Source organism: Hydra vulgaris, chromosome 12 (assembly GCF_038396675.1).
Source record: "Hydra vulgaris chromosome 12, alternate assembly HydraT2T_AEP".
Lineage (NCBI taxonomy): Eukaryota > Metazoa > Cnidaria > Hydrozoa > Anthoathecata > Hydridae > Hydra > Hydra vulgaris.
This window is the reverse complement of record NC_088931.1, coordinates 47,014,808-47,040,168: the sequence shown is the minus strand read 5'-3', so window position 1 is coordinate 47,040,168 and position 25,361 is coordinate 47,014,808. Positions and strand designations below refer to the sequence as shown.

The 25,361-nt window shown below is 26.9% G+C and overlaps 2 protein-coding genes across 2 annotated transcripts in view; both read left to right on the top strand.

Annotated features, from left to right (window-relative positions):
• LOC100214290 (brefeldin A-inhibited guanine nucleotide-exchange protein 1) overlaps window positions 1-22,749 on the top strand; it is an 89,173-nt gene extending 66,424 nt beyond the window's left edge. Inside the window, exons 29-34 of the mRNA XM_065813475.1 lie at window positions 3,878-4,012; window positions 11,873-12,015; window positions 12,208-12,370; window positions 21,096-21,237; window positions 21,355-21,472; window positions 21,991-22,749. Of these exons, the coding sequence (XP_065669547.1) occupies window positions 3,878-4,012; window positions 11,873-12,015; window positions 12,208-12,370; window positions 21,096-21,237; window positions 21,355-21,472; window positions 21,991-22,137 (848 nt within the window). The 3' untranslated portion in view covers window positions 22,138-22,749. The remainder of the gene's footprint in view (window positions 1-3,877; window positions 4,013-11,872; window positions 12,016-12,207; window positions 12,371-21,095; window positions 21,238-21,354; window positions 21,473-21,990) is intronic.
• Window positions 22,750-22,901: 152 nt separating this feature from the next.
• Window positions 22,902-25,361, top strand: part of LOC100201155 (zinc metalloproteinase nas-11) — a 95,120-nt gene continuing 92,660 nt past the window's right edge. The window contains exon 1 of the mRNA XM_065813477.1: window positions 22,902-23,040. The gene's annotated coding sequence lies outside the window, so the exon portion shown is untranslated. The remainder of the gene's footprint in view (window positions 23,041-25,361) is intronic.

The following is a 25,361-nucleotide window of genomic DNA, read 5'->3' as shown; positions in this document are numbered from 1 at the left end:
AGTAATAAAGCTTGGATTAAATAACTTTATATTTTTGATTTTTTCTAAATTCTTTGTAGTGAAACACTTTTAAATTAAAATAAAAACATTAATTTTATGCTTTTATTTTTTCTGGTTTCTTTTTTATTCATTTTATCATTCATTAAAGTTTTTGTTATTTTAATTTAGTTTTGTATTTTTTTTTTTCTTTCAGTTTTTGTTTCTGTCCAGTTTATAGTTTGTTTATTTTTAATTTTAGTTTAAGTTTACATTTGTTTATTCAGCGCATTTTTTAAATGTCCTAACTTAAAACATCCAATTTACTGTGATCAAGTTGTCAAAACAATATATTATATGCGTGGTTATATAAGGCATGCAACCGCACATGTCTCCTAAGAAGGCTTGAGGTACCACATATATTGAGAGGATATTTGCTGTTTACTTTGTCAAAATCTGAGTGTTTTTATTTGTTTACTTATCTTTTCTGTTATAAGTAAACTACTGTATCTTCATTTTAACTTTTTTTTTTTTTCAACATGATGTACAAACTTTTTTTTTTTTGTTAAAAAGTTTCAAAAAAAAGTGGAAAAGTGATGGTTTCCACTCATAAAAATCATGTAACTTTCAAAATATTAGAGATTTAGACTTTTTGTAGGGTTTTAATGTTTAATATAATAATTTAAACCTTTCTCGTATTTCCAATAAATGCGCAGATTTAGAGATTTAAGCTGAATTTCAATGATATGCTACTATCAAAAATAATCTAAAAAACTTTTTTTGATAATCTAAACATAAAATTTAATTTAAAAGCCAAAAAAGCTTAAATTAATGTGAATTCATAGATTAATAGTCAAACAAAAGATTCAAAAATATATTTGAGATGTTTTAAAGAGGGGTTGATCTGCAAATTGAATCAATTTGAAGTATTTCAGATACTTTAGTATTAATTATAGTATGTGAATTGATTTTACAATTTTTTGTGTGCATATTCATTATAATGATGGAAGGATCATTAATAGATAAAAACACTCTTAACCAAGTTCAATACAGTTATGCGAAAAAAATCGATGAAAAGTATTTCTCTTTTTCTCGGCTTCAATAATAGAATATTATTTAACTTGGGTCAAAAAAGTTTATTTATATTTAAATTAATTCTGACGACCACAAAAAAAACAAAGGCTTTTTTCTGTAAAACAAATTTTCACCTTGCTCAGAACGCACAACACACTTTCTCACTTGAGTAGCTTGAAGTTTTCTATCAGCTTTGCTGTGCAATTCAAAGCATTTTAAACGAGATACAGCTTCTACTGATTCCAAACTGGATGCAACTGTTTTAATTCCTTATTTACACAGCTATGCAAACACTCTCCCTGCTCTTCACTCAACGATAGTTTTATGTTTTTTAACAAAAAGTGATACATTAAAAATGAGCTTGTGCATTTTTTGAGTGATATTTTACTCTGAAAAGCAAACATGAAACTCAAATGCAAATGAATTTCTATAACTAAAAAGCTCACTTATTTGAAAAAGAAATTTTCTCTAAAAAATAGTTAATTGCAACTTATTAAAAACACTAAATAGACATAAAAATCTATTCCTAATTGCTACATTATCAATAACTTTATAATAAAAAGTTTATAGTGGTTTCTTAAGGCAATTTTGCAATGGTTACCTAAAAATACATTACCATGGTAAGCTTGTGACTCATCCTTATATCATTAATGTCTATTGAAAAGCCCTTTCATGAGACCCTATGTTAGTATTTTAATTTTTTTTTTATTATCCTCGCACTTTATCCGCAATTGATTACAGTCAACATCTAAAACTTTGTTGCACTTTTATAAATGCAAGTTTTTTAGAAATATTTTAATTTAATAGAAATATTAAAGTTCTTAAGTTTCCACCATGTCTATCTTTGCACAAGTTTGTATTGTAAGCTCCTTCCAGAGATTGTATTGTTCTCCTTAAGGTATTACAATTAGCAGGTGCATGAGGCATAGAGACATGGCTCCTTGAAGATTTTCAACTTGGTCTGTAGAAGGAAAGCTATAAGCTAAACCCTGGTGTCTCAGAGCATCATTTGTGAAATAAAAATCTCCACTTAAAACCAACTTAATTTATTTGTCTTTTAGTTTAGAGTCTGATGACTGAATTCTTTTAATGAAGATGGCGTAGTGTTCAAGAGTAAAAGCAATACTCTTATGACAGTCTGAACCCTGACACATACAAATGAACATTATAAACAGATCTAGATGATTTATATTGACAACTTCAAAGTAGAATTTCATATACTTCCCACCTTTATCCCCAGCTAAAAAGACCCTTACCTCTTTGCTAAAACAAAAATCAGGGTTGAGATCCTAAATTGCTAAAAGCCTTTTTAATATAAGTTGTCAAATTTTTATCCATTATTTCAGAGACTAAACAAGGTGCTTCATTTGCAGGTGGATAAAGCAACATGAACTTTACAGTAACATGTTTTTTACTGACAAGCACTATCCCCATTTCTCGTTCTTGTCTTATCTTGGGAACAGAATCTTTGCACCAAGATTACACAAAATCTATCTTAGTTTTTCAAAATTCAACCAGGGGTATCCTTAATTGATTCTGCAGCTCTACAACATCAGAAACACATAACAGCACAACAAAAACTTGTTTGTTACACAATGAAATGTTACCTTTTCATGAGACAGAATCACTTTCAAAATCTGAATCAGGTAACAAATGAAGAAATTTAAAAGCAGCTTTAGATTGCCTAATTGTATTACGCCAACTTAACTTAGAATAAGGTTTATCATAACTTAACCTTATAAAAATATATTGTTTAACTAATGGACTATCAACTGATGTAGTATGGAGTTTACTCCAAATAAATTCATGAAATAATTCAGAAGAACTGATATTGTCCTAGTGTAAATAAAAATCCATTTAACAACATTTCAATTATTATTACCTCTCACAAAACAAAGATTTAGCAACTGATTTGATATTTATCCAAAGAGAAAAAATCTGCATAATTTTATTAATTTTAAACTTAATTCTCAAAAAGAGTTGTTTCAATAAAATTTCCTAGATAATAGCTTAACACATATAAGGTTACATGATTATTTGAAAATGTTGAAACAAATTTACCCAAAAGCTAAAGAAAATTTGTTACAAAACATGTCAAGTTTAAAAAGTGTCTTACATAGTCTGTAGTACAAATATTTTTATAATTTTATTATGCATAAAAGGTTGAACTTTTAATAACTTAAGTCATCCATCAAAAAATATTATGTTTTGCATTTGAAAGTGAGAATTTTTGACAATATAAATGCATTATAAACAGAATTTTTTTTTTGAAAAAACACAGATACGATTTAATATTTTTTTTGATAAACTAAGGATTGTAATGCCCAACTTTACATTGCGTGAAACATCCATGAATAGAGTACTTCTTTATTTTAAAATACTAAATTTTTTTTAATTTTAAACCAGAAATGTTAATATATGATTTAATTATGCTATCAATTAATTAAAACAGACATTTTATAGTAAATATGGTTTATTTGAAAATGGTTTAAAAATCTCAGACAAGCAGCTACTACTACTACTACAGCTCATTGTGTATATGACAGCTTTATATATTTATATCATAAGTTGTTGGTGCAAACATAAACATTTATAGTGTTTTTATGACATTTATAATCAACTTTTTCTCGATACCGAAATTTATAAGATCAACTTTGACCAAAAATTGTCAAATTTTGAATATTTTATTTAATGGCCCCCAATAAATTATATTTTAAATGTGTCCTACATTAGTTTTTTCACTATAAATCATTATTTATAAAATTATTTTTAAAATACGTATCTAAAAAAAAAAGTTGTTTTCAAAATTATTTTAATTTTTTTGCAGAAAGATACCAAGAGACACCTAAAGATACTGATGTTACTGAAGGTGATGACTTAAGTCTTCATCAGTTTCCACTGTATCCTGCACATTTGTCAAGATTCGATTCCAAAGAAAGTCTCCATTCTATTACAAGACAAAGTAATTATTTTTAATTATTATTATTGTTATCTATTTACAAAATGTAATGTTATCAATCTTTTAAATTATTATACTCTAAAATAAATTCAGGAAAAAATCTAAGTAATTGCCCGGGTCCTTTATTTGATCTTAAAAATATTAACTTTACTTGATCTTAAAAGATTCCTGACTCTTTTTTTTTTATTTTTTAAGTTAAGATTTCAGTAATATACTTTTTTATTTATAAGGAAATATATTTTGATCAAACAAAAGTTTTTATTTGCATTCTGATTTGTATACACAAAATTTTTACATAATGCTTATAGCAATTTTCTGCAGTTCACAAGTTTAATTAAAAATTGATTTGGTCCATTGTTTCAAATTTTACTACTGTCTTAGCTTTTATGAAATATTTATTATTACTATTAGAAATACAAAGTATTATTGTTAATCAACAAAGTTTCATAAATAGTTTTTTATTTTCGTTTACAATCAATATGGCACACAATGAATTTAAATAAGCTCATTCCTGAATAATCAGTTGTTTATGCGTTCTGTTAAATATTTTGTAAAATAATACATGGTTATTCTAATGTAACTATTTCCTGAGTTTTTGTGCAATAAATGCTTGATTTTCAAAAGACTTATTGTTTCAAGTAGTGATGCCTAGAAATTTTCCTTAAATGCAATGAAATATTCAGTAATATTTTTCTGGAATTTCAGTGATGGTTTTCTTGATTTATTTAAGAGTAAATTTTTTTTTCTCACTCATACACTGTTAAAAAAACATTGCATTTTTAGGGAAAATTTCCATAAAAAAGGTCAGCTGTGATGACCAAACCTCCTGTTATTTAACAGAAAAATCCATTGCATGTAAATAAAAATTTCCATAAATAAACAGATATTTCCATTAAAATACAATGAGTTTTTTTCCGTTAAGCAACGGGAGGTTTGGTCATCGCAGCTGTCGGATAGTTTCCGTAAATAAATGGAATTTTGCAGTTAATATTCCATTCATATAAAAGTTTAAAAAGTTCATTTATAGCAAATATTTTAGATTTAAATAGAATGTTATCCAAAATATTATCTAAAGACAAATTTTCTTTGATTTACTTAAAAAATATTAAAATTATTTGTGATTTACATTTTATTTTAACGGCAAATACACAAATAATTGATAAATTAGTAAATAAACAATTTCATATTTTTTACTTTTGATAAAATATGAATAAGCATATAACAATATAATTATATTACATATTCCTATATACATTTACAATATAGATATACTTAAAAATTTATTTTTGTGTAATATATATTTCACAAAAAATAATTAAGTCAACCTAACTACACAAAAATACAGTCTTTCCTTTCTTTTCCATTTCGAGTCAACTATACATCTAAAAAAAAAAACGAAAAAACAAAAAGTTTTTAAGTAAGAAAAGATTTTAATATTTAACAAAGTAATAAATTATAAAAAACACTCATTATGTGCAATGGTTACCTTAAAGTTGTTATTCAATATGAGTGATTTAACTAAGGACAAGCAACAACTCTTTATAATAAAAATAATCTTTTGAGCAGTTAATACCTGCAACAAATAAAAACTCAAATTGAAATAGGTTACAAATAGTGCTTTTAAAGTGCAATGTAACCAATCTCAGTTTGTTTGTCATTGTAATGGTGATAACCAAGTTTCCTGTTTATGCCATTTTTGGCACCATATGCCATTACTCCTAAACTTAAAATTAGATTTTCTTATATTGTTAAGTAAATAAAAATCTTTACAACTTCTTTAAAATCAAGTTACAATAATTTGTTACTAAATTTACCTACAAAACAACTCAACAATTTAACAATAAAACCCAATTTTTCTATTCTGTTCTATAATGAAAGTTTAGTTTATCAAATTATTTTTATTTAATATAAAACCATTTCAAAAATCAAATTTTTGCCTTTAGCAAGCTAAAAAGAAAAAAGTTATAAAACATAAATATAATATGGAGCAGCCGTGGTGCTCCATGATAAGACCGTAAGGACTTCTGGGAGCACCTAAATAACCTAAAAAAAAATTTTAATAATTTATAATTGAAATGATTTTTACCTATCTGCTCCATCATCACTAAAAAAAAATATGAAATCAATAAAATACTTTTTATCATTTTTTAAAAAAGTTACTTTTTGTGTTCATGCTTAAGTTAAAAATTGTTAAAAACCAAAGTATAATACTTATCTTAAATCCTTTTTTTTTTTTTTGCCTCATGCAGAATATCTACTTCAATAGGCTATAATAAAATACAGATATAATATATCTGTATGTTATTATAGTCTTTACATTCATTCGTTATTCTTACCGAATGACATCATCTACAATCTACTTCTATATTCACATCTCCCAGGTCTACGTAACTGGATGGCTCCGTTGGTCGCTTTTTGCGATCATTGTGTCGCATAAACAGTAAATATATTATATTTAAAAAGTAAGAAACAATTTTATAATATTGAAAAATATTATTTTTATTTTCTTGTTCTAAATACAAATAAACTTAAAGATGAATTATAATCCTTATAAAAAAATTATTAACTCTTACACCTTTGAGTGCTTTCTTATCCAAATATAAACAAATGTTAACACAAAATGATATACATATTTTAAAATAGACATATATAAATATATATATATATATATATATATATAAATATATATATATATATATATATATATATATATATATATATATATATATATATATATATATATATATATATATATATATATATATATGGGCAATTTTACGTAAAAGAGGAAAAAAAAAAAAAAAAAAAAATTATCGGCGACTTATAATAACTTCATTAAATTTATTTTCCAACTATTTAAGAATACTTTTAAGAAAAAAATTTATTAAAAAAATAATTTTATCATACTATAACATACTCTTCAAGTTGTAAGGGTTATATGAGCATTTTTTGACGTTTATATATAGTTATGTTGTGAAGCGTTGAAAAAAGTTTCAGTGCTGTTTTTTTTAAATAACTATTACTTCTAAGTTTGACTAAAAGGCAAAATCAAGCATTATGCATAATATTTTTTATAAAAACGAACTCTAACTAGGTCTATAAGAAGAACATATTAATGAAAACAAGACGTTACGACCGTCACAAAAAAAAGTCGAAAAGCTTTTTCTATCCTTCGTATCGAACTTTTTAAAACTACAACCATGGTAAAAGTAAAGATACTCATACATATTTTATCATCGTTTCAAAAAAAAAACATTAAAATGCTTTAAATCACCCTTTCAACATATTACTAAGTACGTTACGACCATCACGATACGTTTGCTTTTCCGTAACGGCTTCTTGACTTAAAAAATAAAAGTTTAAGCGCGAACGATATAATCCATTTCAAACGATTTACGTCATTTAAACCAAGTTATAATAGTAATCAACTTTGTTTATTGTTTAATTTGCAGTTTGTTTATTCATTTTATTACTAAACTTGTTAAAGTTTTTTTTGAAACCATAAGTAACTGTTTTCAAAAAATTGATGTAAATAATTTTTTTTTAAGAAATAAAAACTTTTTAACAAAAAGGCAATTTTTTTTAGATTAAACGTTGTTTATAGTTTGCCCTGCAACTTTTTGGTTCAATCGATTTCGCGGTTGTTTTTTTATTTACAACATTTCGCGGGTTTTTTTAAAATATATAACGGAGCATATATCATAAACAGCAGCCGTTATATTTAATAACATATTTAAAATGCCAAAATCAGATGCTGAAAGATCGAAAGCTTATAGAGCAAGAAACAGAAAAGCTTTGTTAGAAAAAGAAAGAATTAGAAGTTATCTAAGGAGGCAGTTATTGACACCAAGAAAAGAAAACAAACAAAAAAATCAAGCGAAGGTTCGCAACCAAAGGCTAAGAATGAAAAAAAAACTTGATTTCATAACTAACGTCAGTCTAAATTCTACGCAAGACAATTCTTATAACTGCAAATCGTCAATGAGAAAGGCATTAAACAAGTATTTATTATATTAACATATATTTTTTAATATAATTGCTTACACATAATTTGGGTTCTTTTATATCAAATAACATATTTAGGACAAAACAGGCTCTTCCAAAATCTCCAAATAAAAGACAAACTATTTTAGAGCAGTTGGGTGCTGAATATGGCCTATGCACTGCTAAAGAAACACATCGAGTTCACTTTACATCAGAAGAAATTAAAAAAGTAAAAGTATTTTATGAAAGAGAAGATATATCAGTTATTTCTCCTGGAAGAAAAGACTTTATAAAAATTGACGGAGAAATAGTTCAAAAACGCTACTTAGTTATGAATTTGAAGGAGCTGCATCAACTGTATTGTGAGGAGAATGCTGACAAAAAAATTAAATTGAGTAAGTTTTGTGAATTAAGGCCAACATACATTCTTACGTGCAAAGATACACCACTTGAAACATGTGGTTGTATTTATCACAGTAATTTTACTTATTTGTGTGCTGCTTTGGCAAGTAAAATACCTTTTCCTTTGTATTGCAATAAATGGTTAGAAAATTATGTATTGTGCAAGCCCCCAACGTACCAATGTTGGATAATGAAATGTTCATTGTGCTGTGATAGTAAACTATTGAAAGTTTCTTTGCCCGAAATCGGAGACATGGATACCTTAATCACCTATAAATGGTGGATTAAAGAAGATCATCGCTGTGTACTTAGTCAACATAAAAAAAACATAAAAGATACTTTTAAACATTTCCGCGACTATTTACCAGAGTTTACTGAGCATCATCTCACTAAAAAGCACCAGTCTGAGCAATACTGCAGTCAAAAAGAAAATCTCGAACCAGGCCAAATTTTGATACACTTTGATTATTCACAAAACTATACATGTGGTTATCAGGATGCTGTTCAAGCTGCTTATTGGTCGCAGTCAACTATTACCTTGTTTACAGTTGTAATCTATCGCTACCAATTAGAGTCAAAATCATTTGTAATAATATCCGACGATAATGATAAAACAAAACGCGCCACTACAACATACTTAAGTGAAATATTTGACCTCTATTGCATTGATTATTTAAAAAAAGTTATATTATGGAGTGATGGTCCATGCACTCAATTCAAAAATAGATACATGGCCAAATTCATACAACATTGCTCTGTGAAATATCATTTTCAAAGTATAGAATGGAACTTTTTTGCTACCTCTCACGGTAAAGGAGCAGTTGATGGGGTAGGAGGGTCATTAAAGCGATTTGTTTGGAACAGCGTTAAATCTCGTGAAGTGATCGTCTTAAACGCTAAAGACTTTCTCTTAGCATCAAATGGGTGCAAAACTTATGTTAGACTTATCAACACAGATGATATTAATCTAAGGTGGGCCTTAATATCTGATAAAATAGAAAAAGCGAAAGCCGTTACAAATATTACCAAAATGCATTTCTGGCAAGTAAAAAATGGAAAGTTTTTGGTTTCAAAATTCTCTAATATTTTGTAATGGGGTTGCGGAACTATTTTAAAATTTATATGTTAGTAAAAAAAATTTACTTGTCTAAGATATTTTTTTCCTATATTGGATTCCCGGCTCCGCAAAACATTTGCGAGTCGTATGAAAGTACATACTCCTAGATATTGAGCTATACTAAATAGAGTTAATAAAACAAAAAAAACAGGGAGCATAAATAGCATTAAGCGTTCGTTGCCTACTCCAAATAAAACGATCCCAGTATTGAAGAATCACTATGGATAACCTTGATAATGTTATAAAGTTCATATTTTTTAACATAATTTAATTGGTTTTTATAGACATTTATCTTTTTTTATTTCATTTATTGCGTTATTTGTTGTTTTTCATTTTTGGCTTTTTCGTTACGACCGTCACAGTTACGACCGTCACGACATAAAACTTAATAAAATTCATGGAAAACTTCAAGAGAAAACTATGAAACTTACCATATAGTAAGTTCAATGTGTAATTAAAGAACACAGCAAAGGATTTTTTTTCTCTCTGTGTAGATGGCTGCATAAAGATTGACAAAGTTTATTTGTTTAGATTTGTCAAAAAGTAAGCGTTACGACCGTCACGCTACGTTGAGTTAATTTTTCAAATAAATTGAACACTTGAATAATTTAACTTTTGAATACTAAATTATATAATAGTATTTAACATTTCTGGAAATTTTCATGTAAATACCATTCTTGGTTCATTTTTAATGGCTGAAAACGCGTCAAATGTTACGACCGTCACTTGCGTGGAATTGCCCATATATATATATATATATATATATATATATATATATATATATATATATATATATATATATATATATATATATATATATATATATATATATATATATGAATTACATCTTTATATAAACATATATATGAATATAGACATCAAGCATCATTAAAACATATTTAAAATTAAAATCATCATTGTCATTAAAACGATTTTGATAAGAAAACAAGTCTTAATTTCATATTTAAACTAAAATATAATAAAATCAGCTAATGTAAAGATGAAATATTGACAAGTAAAATAAAAAAATTAGAAGTAAGAAATACCATAAAACTGACCAGAGCAGAGTATCTAATTTTATCTAAATATAATTTTTACAAAAATATATTCATATTTCACTTAAATAAGTACAAAATCATCATGAAATGTGCAGATAATCATTCAATCGTATATATTCAGAAAATGAATTTTCTTGGATATTTACAAATAGTAATAAAATAATAATTTTAAGTAAACATCATTTAAGTATACATTTAACATTGTAAGTATACAATAGTATATATATATATATATATATGTATATATATATATATATATATATATATATATATGTGTGTATATATATATATATATGTATATATATATACAAAATAGATAATGTATTATTATGGTATAATAATAATAATAAAAATACTCTTGTGCGTTTAAGAGTGCTCAATATTATTAAATAATAGAGCAATATTTATTTATTTATATAAAATGAATAAAAACAACTTTTGATAAAACTCTGAGTTTCATGCCTTTCGGCAATCATCAGCCATTGTGTATTTTGTCACTTAAAAACCATTTAAAAATTACAAATTGAAATTGCAGTGGAACAAGTTCTGACGTTACAAAAACAAAACAAAACAAAAATAAAAAGACGTCAAAGGCTTTAGTGCCCGGTGTCGAATAAGGATAGTAAAAATTTCTTTGAATGCCGGCACTTTGATACTATTTCATATCTTTTATTGAGTAAGTTTTCTCCTTTATATGACAATATATGAAATTTCTCGTGGAGATAATGGTTGCAAACTTTAGAGGCTTGATTGTAGGGCTTACATCGTGCTATTATTTTCCATGTAACAACAGGTTTTATATTTTTCAATTTTAACTTCCATATTTCTTTGGAAAGTTCAGTGTCATTTTTATATTTGGGTACATTGAATGACATAGATGGTTGACATATCTTAATTTAAATGTGGTTTCACTTATACCAAAATATAATATACCGAAAAGTATATTATACTGAAAACTTATACCGAAAAAGTGAAAGTGTGTGTGTGCTTAAATGGTGTTTACCTAAAATTAGTATTTTAATGAAACCTTTTTGCAACAGAAATTTCCATGTTTCAAAATTTATTTTAAAATAAGAAAAATTTTTGCTCAATTTTGTTAAATGGGTACTTTCCGTATTAATAACAAAAAATAGTTCCGTAAAGTTAAGGAAACTTTTAACAGTGTATGTCATGTGAAATTGACTTTTTTTATTGTATAGTGATGTAAAAGTATATTTTCGTAGAACTTTTTTCATCACTCATTATAACACTTTATTTTGGAAATGTGACAAAAATAAATTTTACGCATGTAATTTCTACAAGGTATATCACCTGATAGAACCCTCTTTAACTCTCTGCTTATTCGATGTGTGGTTCAACTTGAGATTATACAGACAATAGACAATGTGGTGTTTTATCCTGCAACAAGTAAACGAGAAGATGCAGAAAATATGGCAGCAGCAAAGGTTTAATACAATTTGCTCTTTAAAAATGTTTTATTATAAAATTTTAACTTCTTAAAAGATTAATAAAATATATTTACCAAAGGATAAACATCAAAGTTTTTTTAATATGTTTTAATTTAATAATGAAAAGAATTTAAATAATTTAGTTTAATTTAGTGATAAGACACTTTTTTTTGTTTTTTTTGTTTCTAGTCATCTGATGCAGAATACGTAACATCTCTTATTGACGTGGGAATGTTTCCTTTCCTGAATTCTGATCAGTTATTTTTGTTTGCTCAATGCCTTTATAAATCACATGTTTTTGCTCGTACATTTAACAGTAAATTTGAACAGCGCACACTTCTCTGGAAATTTGGTATATTTTTTATTAATTTGTATATTATGTAATAAAAAAGTTAGTTACACTAATTGTTAAATTTCAGGTAATACTAACGCACATAAAGTGTAAAGTGTTGCAATTGAAAATTTCCAATTTTAATTTCCCTTAATTACCCATATGCTAGTGGGATAGATGTTACTTCTTTTAATTTAATTATTAATTTTGTTTTTTTTAAATAAGTTTAGTTTTGGGTCATCGCTTTTTTGTGGAAACCTCTGAAAATAATTACTCTAAGTCTACTTACCCCTATAGCTAATAGGTAGTCTAAGTCTACTTACCCCTATAGCTATATAGGTTAGAATGGTGTTATAACTAACCCCATTCTATACTATATAGGTTATAAATCAATATAATATCAACTCGTTTCTCCGTGCAGCGACCTTTTTTGTCAAGTTTCATGTTTCGGAGTTATAGAGTTGAGAGAGGGTTATAACCACAAGTAGCCTCCTCGTCTGTAGTGGCCTTCACGGTCTTGGGGAGGTGAACTAACATAAAAAAAAATATATTTTTTAATTGTTCAAATATTTATCTGTTGCTAGGGAAAATTTTAGTGAAATATTCAAAATGGGTTTTGGTTGTTATGAAACTAACGGCTTTAGTTGTTGCAAAATATGTTTATGATTATAAGAGTGAAATGAGTTTTTACTAAAAGACATTTTGCTGCAATTATTTGTTAAAATTATTTTTTAACTATATATAGCTATATTAGATTGATAATATACAATTAAATAGTATATAAATTTATTAATACAAGCTATAATATTATTAATCAAATATAGCTATATATAACTATATTTGATTAGTAATATTTTTTTTTAAACATCTTCACTTCCAATGAGACTGCAAGCAACCACTATTAGAGATGGAAGTTAGTGGAAGAGAAAAGATGAAATTTAAGAAGCAAGGTAATGATTAACAGACAACTTAAAAGATTGCAAGTTATATGAATCATGAAAACAAGACGAAGGAAGTGAATTCCAAAGATGTTCGAGGTAAAAAGCTAGACAAATAAGAATTATTGAACAGCATTTATGAACAGTAACAGTAAAAGGATGAAATTTTAATGAAGCACAGGTAGCATGAGAGTAATTGAATGAAGGTTGGCTGCGAGAGCAGGTCCATCTATGTTTACAATTTGTTTTTGCAGCTTGTCTTAAAGAGAAAGAGCATTATTCAAACGATCACTCCAGATATGGCAACAGTATTCCATACAATAAAGAATATAAAAAATTAGATAAAGAATAGAATTCGAAGCGACGTGCACTATATAGAGATGCAATCTTAGTAGATTAATTTTGCAATCAATTTGATATATGGTTTCCAAGAAAGATCGGAAATAAGAGTCTAAGTATAAAACCTTGAGGAACCCCTGAAGTTACAGGAAATGAAGAAGAGTGCTGTCTATCGAGGACAACTTTTATACTACGATTGGATAGGAAGGATTCAATAGTCCTAAAGATGTTACTTGATACACCATAAGAAGAGAGTTTATGGAGAAGACCAGCATGCCAAGCTTCATCAAAGGCTTTAAAAATGGTGAGAGCCTTAACCTCTCCACATCTATCTAATGCATGATAAAACCTATTGCTATAACAGTTAACAAATCAGCAGTAGAGCGAGAAGATCGGAATCAATATTGATGATCAGAAAGTTATTAGATTCAAGATGAGAGATTAAGTGTTTTTTAATTAAAGACTCAAAAACCTTGCTTATGATAGGAATAAGACTAATGGGACAGTAGTTAGGTGAGCCAGATCGCTCTCCAGATTTTTTGAAAATATGTCCTCCTTAAAAACCTTAAATATCCTTAAAAAAAAAAAACTCCTTAAAAGTCCTTAAGTAACCTTAAAAAAAGTTCAAATTTAACTGCTCTCCTTAATTTCTCCTTATTTCTATCATTATCTTCTAGGAAATTTTATTAAAGTATATAGATTATACTTATCAATAGAGAAACAAATAGTTCTTCTTTGATGATTTGAAATCCTACACCTATATAAATATGTATATATATATATGTGTATATATATATATATATATATATATATATATATATATCTATATATATGTATATATATATATATGTGTATATATATATATATATATATATATATATATATATATATATATACATCAACTTGTTTCTCTGTGCAGCGGCCTTGTTCATCAAGGTTTGTGTTTTGGAGTTATAGAGTTGGGAGAAGGTTATAACCACAAGTAGCCTTCTCATATGTAGTGGCCTTCTTGGCCTTGGGGAGGTGAACTACTTAAAAATATATATATATGTTTGTATATATGTATATACTTATATATATATATATATATATATATATATATATATATATATATATATATATATATATATATATATATATATATATATATATATATATATATAAAGGGTGCATCACAAAACATCAATTTAAAAAAGTTGATTTTGTCTGACACCTAATTGGGTTCTATATATTAAAAAAACACTGACTTTCAATTTTTTTAAAGGTCCCCCAACACCCTTAAATATTTGAACGGTCCCTAATGATTTCAAAAAAATAGTTTTTCAATAGTAGGTCATGTTGGGTCACAAATTAAGCAAAATTTTATAAAAATTTCAAAAATAATCATCATTTTATTAAAAAACATTAGATTTTACTGCAATAAATATGACATTTTAAAGGAAAAATGAAAAAGATGCATTTTGTAGTTTTCATAGCAGTGAAATATTAAATGTTTTTTTTTTTAATTGATGATTGTTTTTAAAGTGATTTTAAAATTTCGTTTAATTTTAGACCCAACATGACCTACTTTTGAAAAACTATATTTTTTTAAAATATTAGGGACCGGTCAAATATTCAAAGGTGTTGGGAAACCTCTATAAATATTTCTTATTCTAAAATTTTTGAAAGTCATTGTTTTTAATATATATAACAGAATTATTTATATATAGAGAAAGAGCCCACTTTTTTTTTTTTTTTAAAGCACCTGTTTGATTGAAATTATTTTGAAAACTGTTTAATTTTTTCAATATATTATTAGTACTAATAATAATAAGTAAAGTCTTTACTATTTAATTAACATGTTGTTTCCTTAAATATTACTTTATATTACTAATTAAATATAATTTTAAAACATCTACTTTATAATTTTTATTTTTTTAATGTTGGTTAAAAGTTTAGGATTGGTGCTTTATTTGATGATTTTCTTTTATAATTTTGTTTTTATTTTCATCAGCATTTACTAACTCTAAATTTTTGTTTTTGTTGTTTGAAATATTACTTATAATAACATAAATAAATCAAATAATAAAAGAGTTGCAAAATGAGCTATAAAAAAATACAGCATGAAACTCGTCACCGTTGACAACCTATGAAAAAACACGTTACAAATCTATTTTTCTTTGAAACCAAGGACTATCTTATTGTCAAAAAAACAATTTGAAAAAAAAGTTAAATATTGCATATTCGATTTTACATTAAAGCGAAGCAAGCAAAGTAGGAGCACATGTAGGCATTTGGGCCTGCATGAAATATACAGGAGTTGTATGCTATTGATTATTTGAAGGTCGAATTAATTTTGATAGATATATTGAAATTTTAGAATATTGATAATGCCTTCTTCCCTCTATCGATATATTTAAAGGAGAAAACAACAATATCAGATATCAACAATATATCAAGTCTCGTAAATTCAATGTCAAAGATAGTAAATCAATGATTACAAGAGAAATTTGGTTCTACAAAATAATAAAATAGTTTTTTTTGCTGTATCTTTTTTTTTTAATTGTTCTTATATATTATTAGAAATATATCCTTAACTTTTAGCTAATCTTTTTTTTAATTAACCTGTTTAATTATTTTTAATTTTTTGGTTTAAAAATCATTTTTTAGATTTTTAAAAAGTCTATTATACTAAATATTATACTTAAGTCTTTGATTTCCATGTACAAAGTGGCTAGCCACTTTGTACATGGAAATCAAAGACTTAAATATAATATTTTTTAATCTAGTGGTGTTACATATATTTTAGGTCAAGTTTTGAAATTTGAAATTAGGCTGTCCTTGTTTTTCTTTTACTAATATTTAGTTCATATAATACTAAATGAAATGTCATTATTTAATGATTCTCTTTGTAATTAGATGACATTAAAGCTGACATATCAAAATCTAATGCATTAAAAAGAGCTGCCTTTGAAAAACTAGAGTCTCTTGAAAAGCTTTATGTTGAAAAAAAGAAGCTTGTTGAAAAGAAAAATGAACTTTTTTAATAATGTTTTATATATATATATATATATATATATATATATATATATATATATATATATATATATATATATATGTATAGTATATTATATTTATAATAGTTTATCTAGTTTATCTATTTATATTTATTATTTATTGAAAAAAGAACGATTCTGTTTTTAAAGTAAACATTTTCTCCTTAATTCTCCTTATTTTTCGCTTGAAAAAATTGGTGTTCGCGACCAAATCTCCTTATAAATTGGGAAAATATATCCTTAATTCTCCTTAAAGTCCTTATTTTTAGCCTCAGTTTTAATAGTGGTAACCCTGTAACAGTTGCCAATTTCCAGCAGACTGGAAAACAAGATTCTGATAAGCACTTGTTAAATAGTTTTGAAAGAATAGACGATAGCTCCATAGAACACTTCTGAAAGACTATAACAGGTATGTTGTCTGGACCACAAGCTGTAGAAGAGTCTATGCAGGAAATCACTTTAGATAAAGAAGCTGGAGTGATACAAATTTCAAATAATGGATCTACCTGTTTGTTGGCTATATTGATTGGCTGATTGATTGCGGTAGTGGTGCAGTGGTAAAGCACTCGCTTCATAAGCGAGAGGTTCCGAGTTCGATCCCCACCACGTCCCTGGTAGTACCGCGCTCAACTTGTTTCTCCATGCAGTGGCCTTGTTCGTCGAGGTTTGTGTTTTGGAGTTATAGAGTCGAGAGAGGGTTATAACCACTATTAGGTAGCCTCCTCATCTGTCTTGAGGAGGTGAATAACAAAAAAAGAAAAAAAATATCAGGTAGGATGTGATTAGTGGAATCAAGAGATGAAATTGATGGAAAGTTCTTAGCATACAGTTCAGCTTTGTTTTTAGGTAAGGTAGCAAAATCTGAACCATAAAAGAGAGGAGGATTAACAGATTTACCCTTATTATAGACACTGATAAAGATTCTCCAGAATTTTTTGGAGCCTAATTTTTGAGATAAAATGTAAGATTTTGTGACCTGAGTACAGCAAGCTCAGGCGTTAGGCAAAACCTTTTTTATATTGGTTTCTAGCAAAAGTAAACAGATGTCTGTTTTCTGAAGAATTGTTTTGGTAATAGATGTGGAAGTAATGGTTTCAATTGATAATTTTAGCAGCACAATGTGAGGAAAACCATGGAGAAAAGTGTGGCTTGACTTGGAATTGTCAAGAGGGAATAATATAGAGAATAATAAGAGGGATTCCATGCCTGCCTGAATCCAAAAAGTTACATAAGAAGCACATTTGTCAGCAGGAAGACAAAAAATTTCTATTCAAGGGTCATCATGAAGAAAATCATAGGAAGAGTCCCAGTCAGCTTTAAGGTAGTTGCAAGAGATACGATGATAGAGGGATTCTGATGATGAAGAAGAATGATATAATAGTTTTAGAAAGATCAAACCATGGTCAGAAGTAGACCTCCTAACCATGATATGTTACATTCATGGCTGGCTAAAATGGTTTTATAGCAATATTTTTGTGGCTGGCTAGCTGACTTAAATCCATGGCTGGCTAGCTCACTTCATATTATATCATAAAAAGAATTGTTTGTTATTTTTTAACTTCTTTTAATACAACTCAAAATTAACTGATAAGTCTTTAACAAACGTTTGAAAAAAAACACCTTTTTAAAATTTAATTACCTAATCGAAACTGTGAATATAATGTGAAGTAATGTATAAAGCAAGCATTGCCTCTTAAAAAGTAAATTCATATCATGTCTATTAAAAAATCTCTCAATTTAAAAATGCATGACACAGCTCATAGGCCAATAATAGGGTAATTATCATGGATAAAACTGCATTCATTCAATATAGAGCCAAGAATGATCTCTTTCCATTCGGTATGATACCAGTTGTACTAAAAAGACATTCTACTGGTACACTTCCAATGCTCAATGCAAGATAAACCTGGAGCAATAAAAGTTAATTAGAATAATATACATGAACTTCAAGAAAAATATGAACTACAATTACCAGGTTCTCATATAATATTGATTAATAGTTATAATGGTAAAAATAAAAATTTTATGCAAAAAAAAGACATAAGTCGAATAGAGAAGGTAAATGATTTGGATTGTCTGGAAAGCAAGTTAGAGAGTTGACTATTTGTGTTAGAGATTGAGAAAGGTAAAAGTTGTGGGCCTTTACACTTGCAGAGTCACTGACACTAGAACCAAGCCATTTAGTGTGATGAGCATTAAAGTCGTAAACAACAACAATATTGGCTAAAGGATAAAGAGGCCTTGGTCAATTTGATCAGAAATGATATCAAAGAGTGCAGTTTCTTTATTGCTCTCCCTTATCTCAATGAAGGAGAGTGATATAGAACAAAGAGAAAGGTGATAAAGTGAAGTGGTACTAAACGAAAGTACATAAAAGAATAATGGATTCAAACCTAGGGGTGTACCGGAATATAAATTTTGAATTCCGGCTGAACCGGATTTACAGGAATTGTCAATAAAATTCCGGCCAGAATAAAAATTATATTTATGTAATTTTTTACCTTTAAAATTGAAAATGAAAGCCAGCCTGCACCTTAGCAGCATGACTATATAATACATATTTATGACCTATAATATATATATATATATGTATGTATGTATGTATGTATGTATGTATAAAATTTATTTCATTAATTTGATTCTTGTTTTATTTAAATCTAGTAGTGTCCGGACTTTGTCGAATAAAATTCCGGTTTACGAGAAATTTCGAGAAATTTTCGATAAAAACTGAAAAATTCGGAAACGATAAATTATTATTTCTTGTTTCCGAGTTTTTTCGTAACGTCGGAATGAATAAAATATTTATAAATTTCTGTTCGAGTATTTTCGAAAAAAATCATAGATTACAATGATTTTCATTTTTGACGACTATGTTTTTAAATACATTTTACTTTTTTTTACCTTTAAATTTTACAAATTTTTTATTGTTCTTTGTTAATTTTTATGATTTATTTTTATTTTATTTTAATTAATAACTTTAGTTGAATTCACTTCTTAATTTTTTTGTGGTAAAAATTAAAATTTGATGTAATCTTTGTTTAATAATTTCTAGACCATTATTATTAAAAATTTAATTTTGTATAATAGTCAGTTAATAATTTTTAATTTTAATTTAATTTTATTAAAATTAAAATATTTCTAAGTTTGTTGAATATAAAGGGTGAAGAAAATTTTTGTTTTGTAAACCACCAGAAGCATCATCAACCCCAAAACCTCTAAAAAGAAGGAAATCATCAGAACAAGGTTCACAACAGAAAAAAAGAAGAGTGTCCATTAGACCAGAGGATTTGTTCCAAACCCAGTCAAAAGCCAGAGAAGGTCAAAGCTCAAATGCGGAGTTCCTCTAAGTGATATAAAAGATTAAAAAAGTGATAAAAAAGTTGAATTTTAGGTCCACTGATTAACTATTACAATAAATAAAGCTTGTTTTATCATAAAATATTTTTATTTCTGTAAAAAGCTGTGGAATTAAAAACTAACAATTAGAACTGTTAATTTATGCCTTAGACTTTTTATATCCTATTTGGATATAAAAAATCTTTATCTGTTATCTGTTAAATCTGCTAATTACTTCAAAAATGTTGTGGATTAAAGTAAAAAAAATTCGACAAAAAAATGATAAACTTACAATTTTTTGACAAAGTATGATTGCCGAAACATTACGAACATTCTCGAAAAATTCGATAAATTTCCGACTTTCGAGAAAGATTTTTTTTTCTCGAAGCAGATTTTTACCGTTAGTCGGAATAAAATTTTTATTCCGTTCCGTTCCGAACTAGTTTATATCGAATCGAGAGTCCGGACACTAAAATCTAGTATGTTGTTTTTATTTGTTCTTTATAATTTTATTTATTGAAAGTTTTAACCTGCATAATATTTAGATTTAGATTTATTTTTTTGTTTTCTATTTTTCCAATTAAGTTAAATTGAAATATTTACTCTATTAGGCATCCTATATTTTTTAATTATTTAAAATTTAAGTAACATTTAAAGTGAGGCTATTCTCAGAGGCAGGTAACATTTTTGATGAAAAAAGAGCTAGTTTGTTGCCTAAAACTGGATAGCAACACTTTTTGCACCACAATATTCTTAAACTTCTAGAAATCCTTACATAATTGATTATTGCATAATAAAATTACATTATGTTTGTTAAAAAATTTGTATTTTTTACCTATAGTTATTTTTTGCCCTGTACGATTTTTTGATTTAATTTACACAGCCTGTGTCACATGTCTTGAAAAAAAAGGTAAAAAATAAATTTCGGCATTCCGGCCATACATCAAAAATACATAAATACATTCCAAAATACATACGTCAAAAACACTTTCCTCGTTATTTTCCGTTATTTTGATTGATTGTTTGATTGATTGCGATTTTGTAGTGCATAAAATTTTAAATCGATGTTAACTGTATTTAAATATTTTTTTCGGATAGGTTTCACTAAAGGACAATCTCGTCCTAATCTTTTGAAACAAGAAACAACAAGTTTAGCATGCTTAATTCGAATTTTGTTTCGTATGTACAGTGAAAACTCGTTTTCCAATGTATGCATTGTTGTAGAAGAAAAGCTGAAATGGTACTAGGGTTTATTATTTGTTGTGTGATGTTTTTAGTTATTTTGTTTTCTTAATCTATTTATATTTGTTTTTCTTAATCTATTATGTATGTATATATTTTTTCTTTTTTTTTTTAGTTATATAAAGGAAGCATTCGAATATTTTACTTTACTAGACTCAACCAATCACCGAGATGCTTGGACACCAGTTCTTGTTTTGATACTGACAAAAATTCTGAAACTTGAAAATGAACGCGTGAGTTTAGTTTCATTATGAGTTTACAGAACACTTTTCAAATACTAATTTTGATCTTACGCATCTTTCACGTTTGCAAACTGGGGTTTATAGAGATTGGTGTATTGTACTTACATCGACTGATTTATTTAGCTATTGGAGCAATACATACATCAACTTAGGGTTTAGGCAGGCTATTTTGTAATAAAAAGATTTCTTTTTTCACGTTTGCAGTCGTGAAGGACGGTTGGAATTGGAGTTTGATAAGAAAACTTACTAGACTCAGCTCAAGTCAAGTCTGACTAAGACGTTGTCTCGAATATGAGTAGTATCGTTGGTTTCTACAAAATCTATGATTATTATAAATAATTAGAAGTTTGAGATGAGGTTTTTTTTTTGATCTTAGCTCAAGCATGCTAATTTCAATTTAGCTTTTGTTTTACAATTATTTTTTTTATCAAATGTTAGGGAAAATGTAGAGAACTCTATACTGTATTATATAGTACATTATTGGTAAACAACTTTTGCTTTACTTTTAGTTTGTGCGTCACGTTACATGGTACTACGCTCACCTTTGCGATCTTTTTAACTTTGAACTTAAAAAAGAATTGCGATCTGTTATTCGCAAACTCTTTTACAAAATTGGTTTAGTGTATGGAATTAATGAAAATGTTAAATCAACGTAGTTAAAAATCAAGCCGCATTTTGTACATTTTTACAATTTTTAGATAGCAATAAAGTTTTAATTTCTTTTTTTTTTCTTCTCTTTTTTTTTATTTTGTAAGTTTAAATATTAAACTTTTTTTTTCTTTAAATCGTTTTTTTTTCTTCAAATCTATTTTAATAATTGCAATCATAATTTTGCTACCATTACTCTATATCTCTATCTAACTGTGTTATCAATAGAATTTTTTTGTGAATATTAAAATGAATATCAATTTTAAAACATCAAATTATTTATTATTATTGACATCAAAAAAGTTTCATAGCAAAGCATCGTGTGTAAATAATATATTTTATCTGCTTTCCGTGTCTTTTGTGGTAATCCAAAATAATCAAGTGGTTTATAGCTTGATTTTTATTTTTCACTGATAAGATTTTTTTTAAATATATAATTTTTTTTTACATATTCTTGTAAATTTTATGTCGTTAAATTAAGAAAAATCTTTAAGTTAGTTTATATAGAGTCCTATGTTGTTTATGTTATTTTAATTTGTGTGAATTTATTGCGTAAAACTTTTAAATTATTTTTAAAAGAAAACGTTTAAAATTTCAAATAATATTTTTTTGCAAATTAACAGTGAAGCATTATTTTATGCTACGAAAGGAAAATATTTATATATTTTTTGAGTTAATTATCACTGATGGTATAGTGTTTGATTCTCTATATGTTTCAAAACATTCGTTGTCTTTGATATTATTTTTTCATCCTAAATCTACATTTTTTTCCAGTTTTACTCGTGTAACCTTCGAGATTAACAAAAATGTGTTTGCTTGTGAATTTTTCTCTTATAAAGCATTTATCATTTTTCTTCATTCAAAATTTCAAGTTAAATATTTAAAACAACTTTGCAAAGAAAGAAGAAAAGGTAAGAAACGTTCAGTACCATAGTTAGAGTTAAATGGAATTTTTATAAATATGATATTTATGATATTGGTTGATATGTGTTTTAGTAACGTTTTTAAGCGTTTGATAGAGAGTGACGGAGACACTACATTTTATCGTTGTATGGTTGTGTGTAAAATATGCTTTATTTAAAAATATAAAATGTTGAGCAAAGTAAAAACATCAAAGGAGTGATAAGTGTAAAGGCCTCTGCTAGAGAATAAGTGCTAGTAAACCTTTTTTAAAGTAATTAATTTTTTCGACTTTATTTCAATCTTTAACGTATGTTTTTTATGTTTAAAAGAATTGTCTTTAAAATTTTTCAGAAGAAAACAAGTCATGCATTCTGTCAAATGAGAAAATTTCAGAAATTCGTAATTAAAAACTTTTATTTCATAAAGTTTGACGTAATCTACTTTCTAGTAAAGAAAAATGAAGTAAAAATAAAAAGGTTTTTTTAAATGTGATGATAAGTTCACAATAACATCGAAAAAGAATCTTATAATTTATCAAGAATCGTCTTGATAAAATATATTTTTTACGCTCTGGATGCGCGTAGAGTGTACCAATCATTGTTTTTTTGTCTATTTTTTGTTATTTCGTGACCACTCTTTCTCTGCTCTTTTTTTTTGTTACCTGTATCAAATGTCTTGTTTGAGTCAATAAACAATACACAGAAACAATGTTGCAGAAACTTACTTATAGTGACTTTTTTTACCTGTATCAAATATCTTATTTGAGTCAATAAACAATACTAACGCCAAGACAATGTTGCAGAAACTTACTTGTAGTGATATTTTATCACATTTTTAATAAAATCTTATTACAGATTTTATCAAAGTATTTTAAAAATGGCTTTAAATTATAATAAAACTACACTTTTTCAAGATGCAAGGGAATCACTTATTTCAGAAACCCGTCAAGTGCGCTTTTTTAGAAGACTAAAAAAAAACTTCCAAATTTCATAAGTTTCTTCAATAGATGTAAATTTGAGTTGAAATACAATCCTTTGAAAGACTTAATAGTTCACGTGTTTCACAAGACGGTGTTGCATAAGACGGTATAACTCAACTGGGCCAAGCATACTATATAATAGTATTATTTTTGAAAAAAATGTCACTTGACGAGTTTCTGAAATAAACGATTTGGTTGCGAACATAAAAGTTGTAATTTAGAAATCGTAATATGTAATTCAGAAACAAAACATGTAATATAGAAATCGTAATATGTAATTAAGAATATGTAAGTTGTAATTGCGAATGTATTATGTAAGCTTATAGGTTATTGCATAAGGTCTTGGACTTGAATAAGCTTATGGGCTATTTTAAATGGTCTTGGACATGAATTTAAATAAGTTAATAATAACAAGTTATAGTTAGTGAATGCACCAGTGAAATAATAATAGAATTGAAATATCGTTGTGTTATATGTAAACACACTATGACCCGAAAGTCTGTCATTAAGTTAAATACGCTTAAACATTTATTTTACCAAATTTATTTACATCCACTTCTGGAGCAATCAAATTTAACTTGTCCCATTTGTCGGCATATAATATGTATAACCAAATAAATTGAAAAAACATATTGCACTTTATCTTCATCAAATGACAGAAAAAGAGTTGTTGAATGTGCTGAGCGAAATGACAGTTAGGTGACTCTGGCGCAAACTTAAAATGTGTGTCAAATAAGACAGCAACGATTAGGTTCGCAACGGAAATTCAAATTTTATCGGAAAAGTAGGTTTTAAACCAAAAATATTGGCCAAAGATCAAATCAAAGAAACGTTAACATGGATTGAAAGCGATTGTCAACTGACATTGGTAGCCATCAAAACAAAGGTATTAGGACAATTTAATATAAGCACCAGCACAATAACAATCAAAGTTTTTTCATTATAAAAGCTCAAAGAGTCTTCTACAATGACAGTTATAAAAACAATCAAAAACAAGCTGAATTTGTTAAAAACTTTTTCACAAAATTATTGTCAGATTGGTCTAATTGGATAAAACAAACCCTTTTTTCTAGAAAAATGAAAGGACACGCCAGAAAAGGAAAAAGCGCTATAATGAAAGTACCTAATCCAAGAGTTTCAAACATACATTTGATTACAGTTACATCAGCAACGAATGTTATCATGACAGGAATTCGCAGAAGATCATTTAATGCAAATTCTTATAACGAGTGGATGTTGCTTATGTTTAACCAGTGGTTTACATCCGGGAATCAGGATTTAGTCGCCGTAACAGATAATGTTCTTTGTTGCATTTGTTTGGAAAAACTGTTTAAAAATTCAGCATCTCAT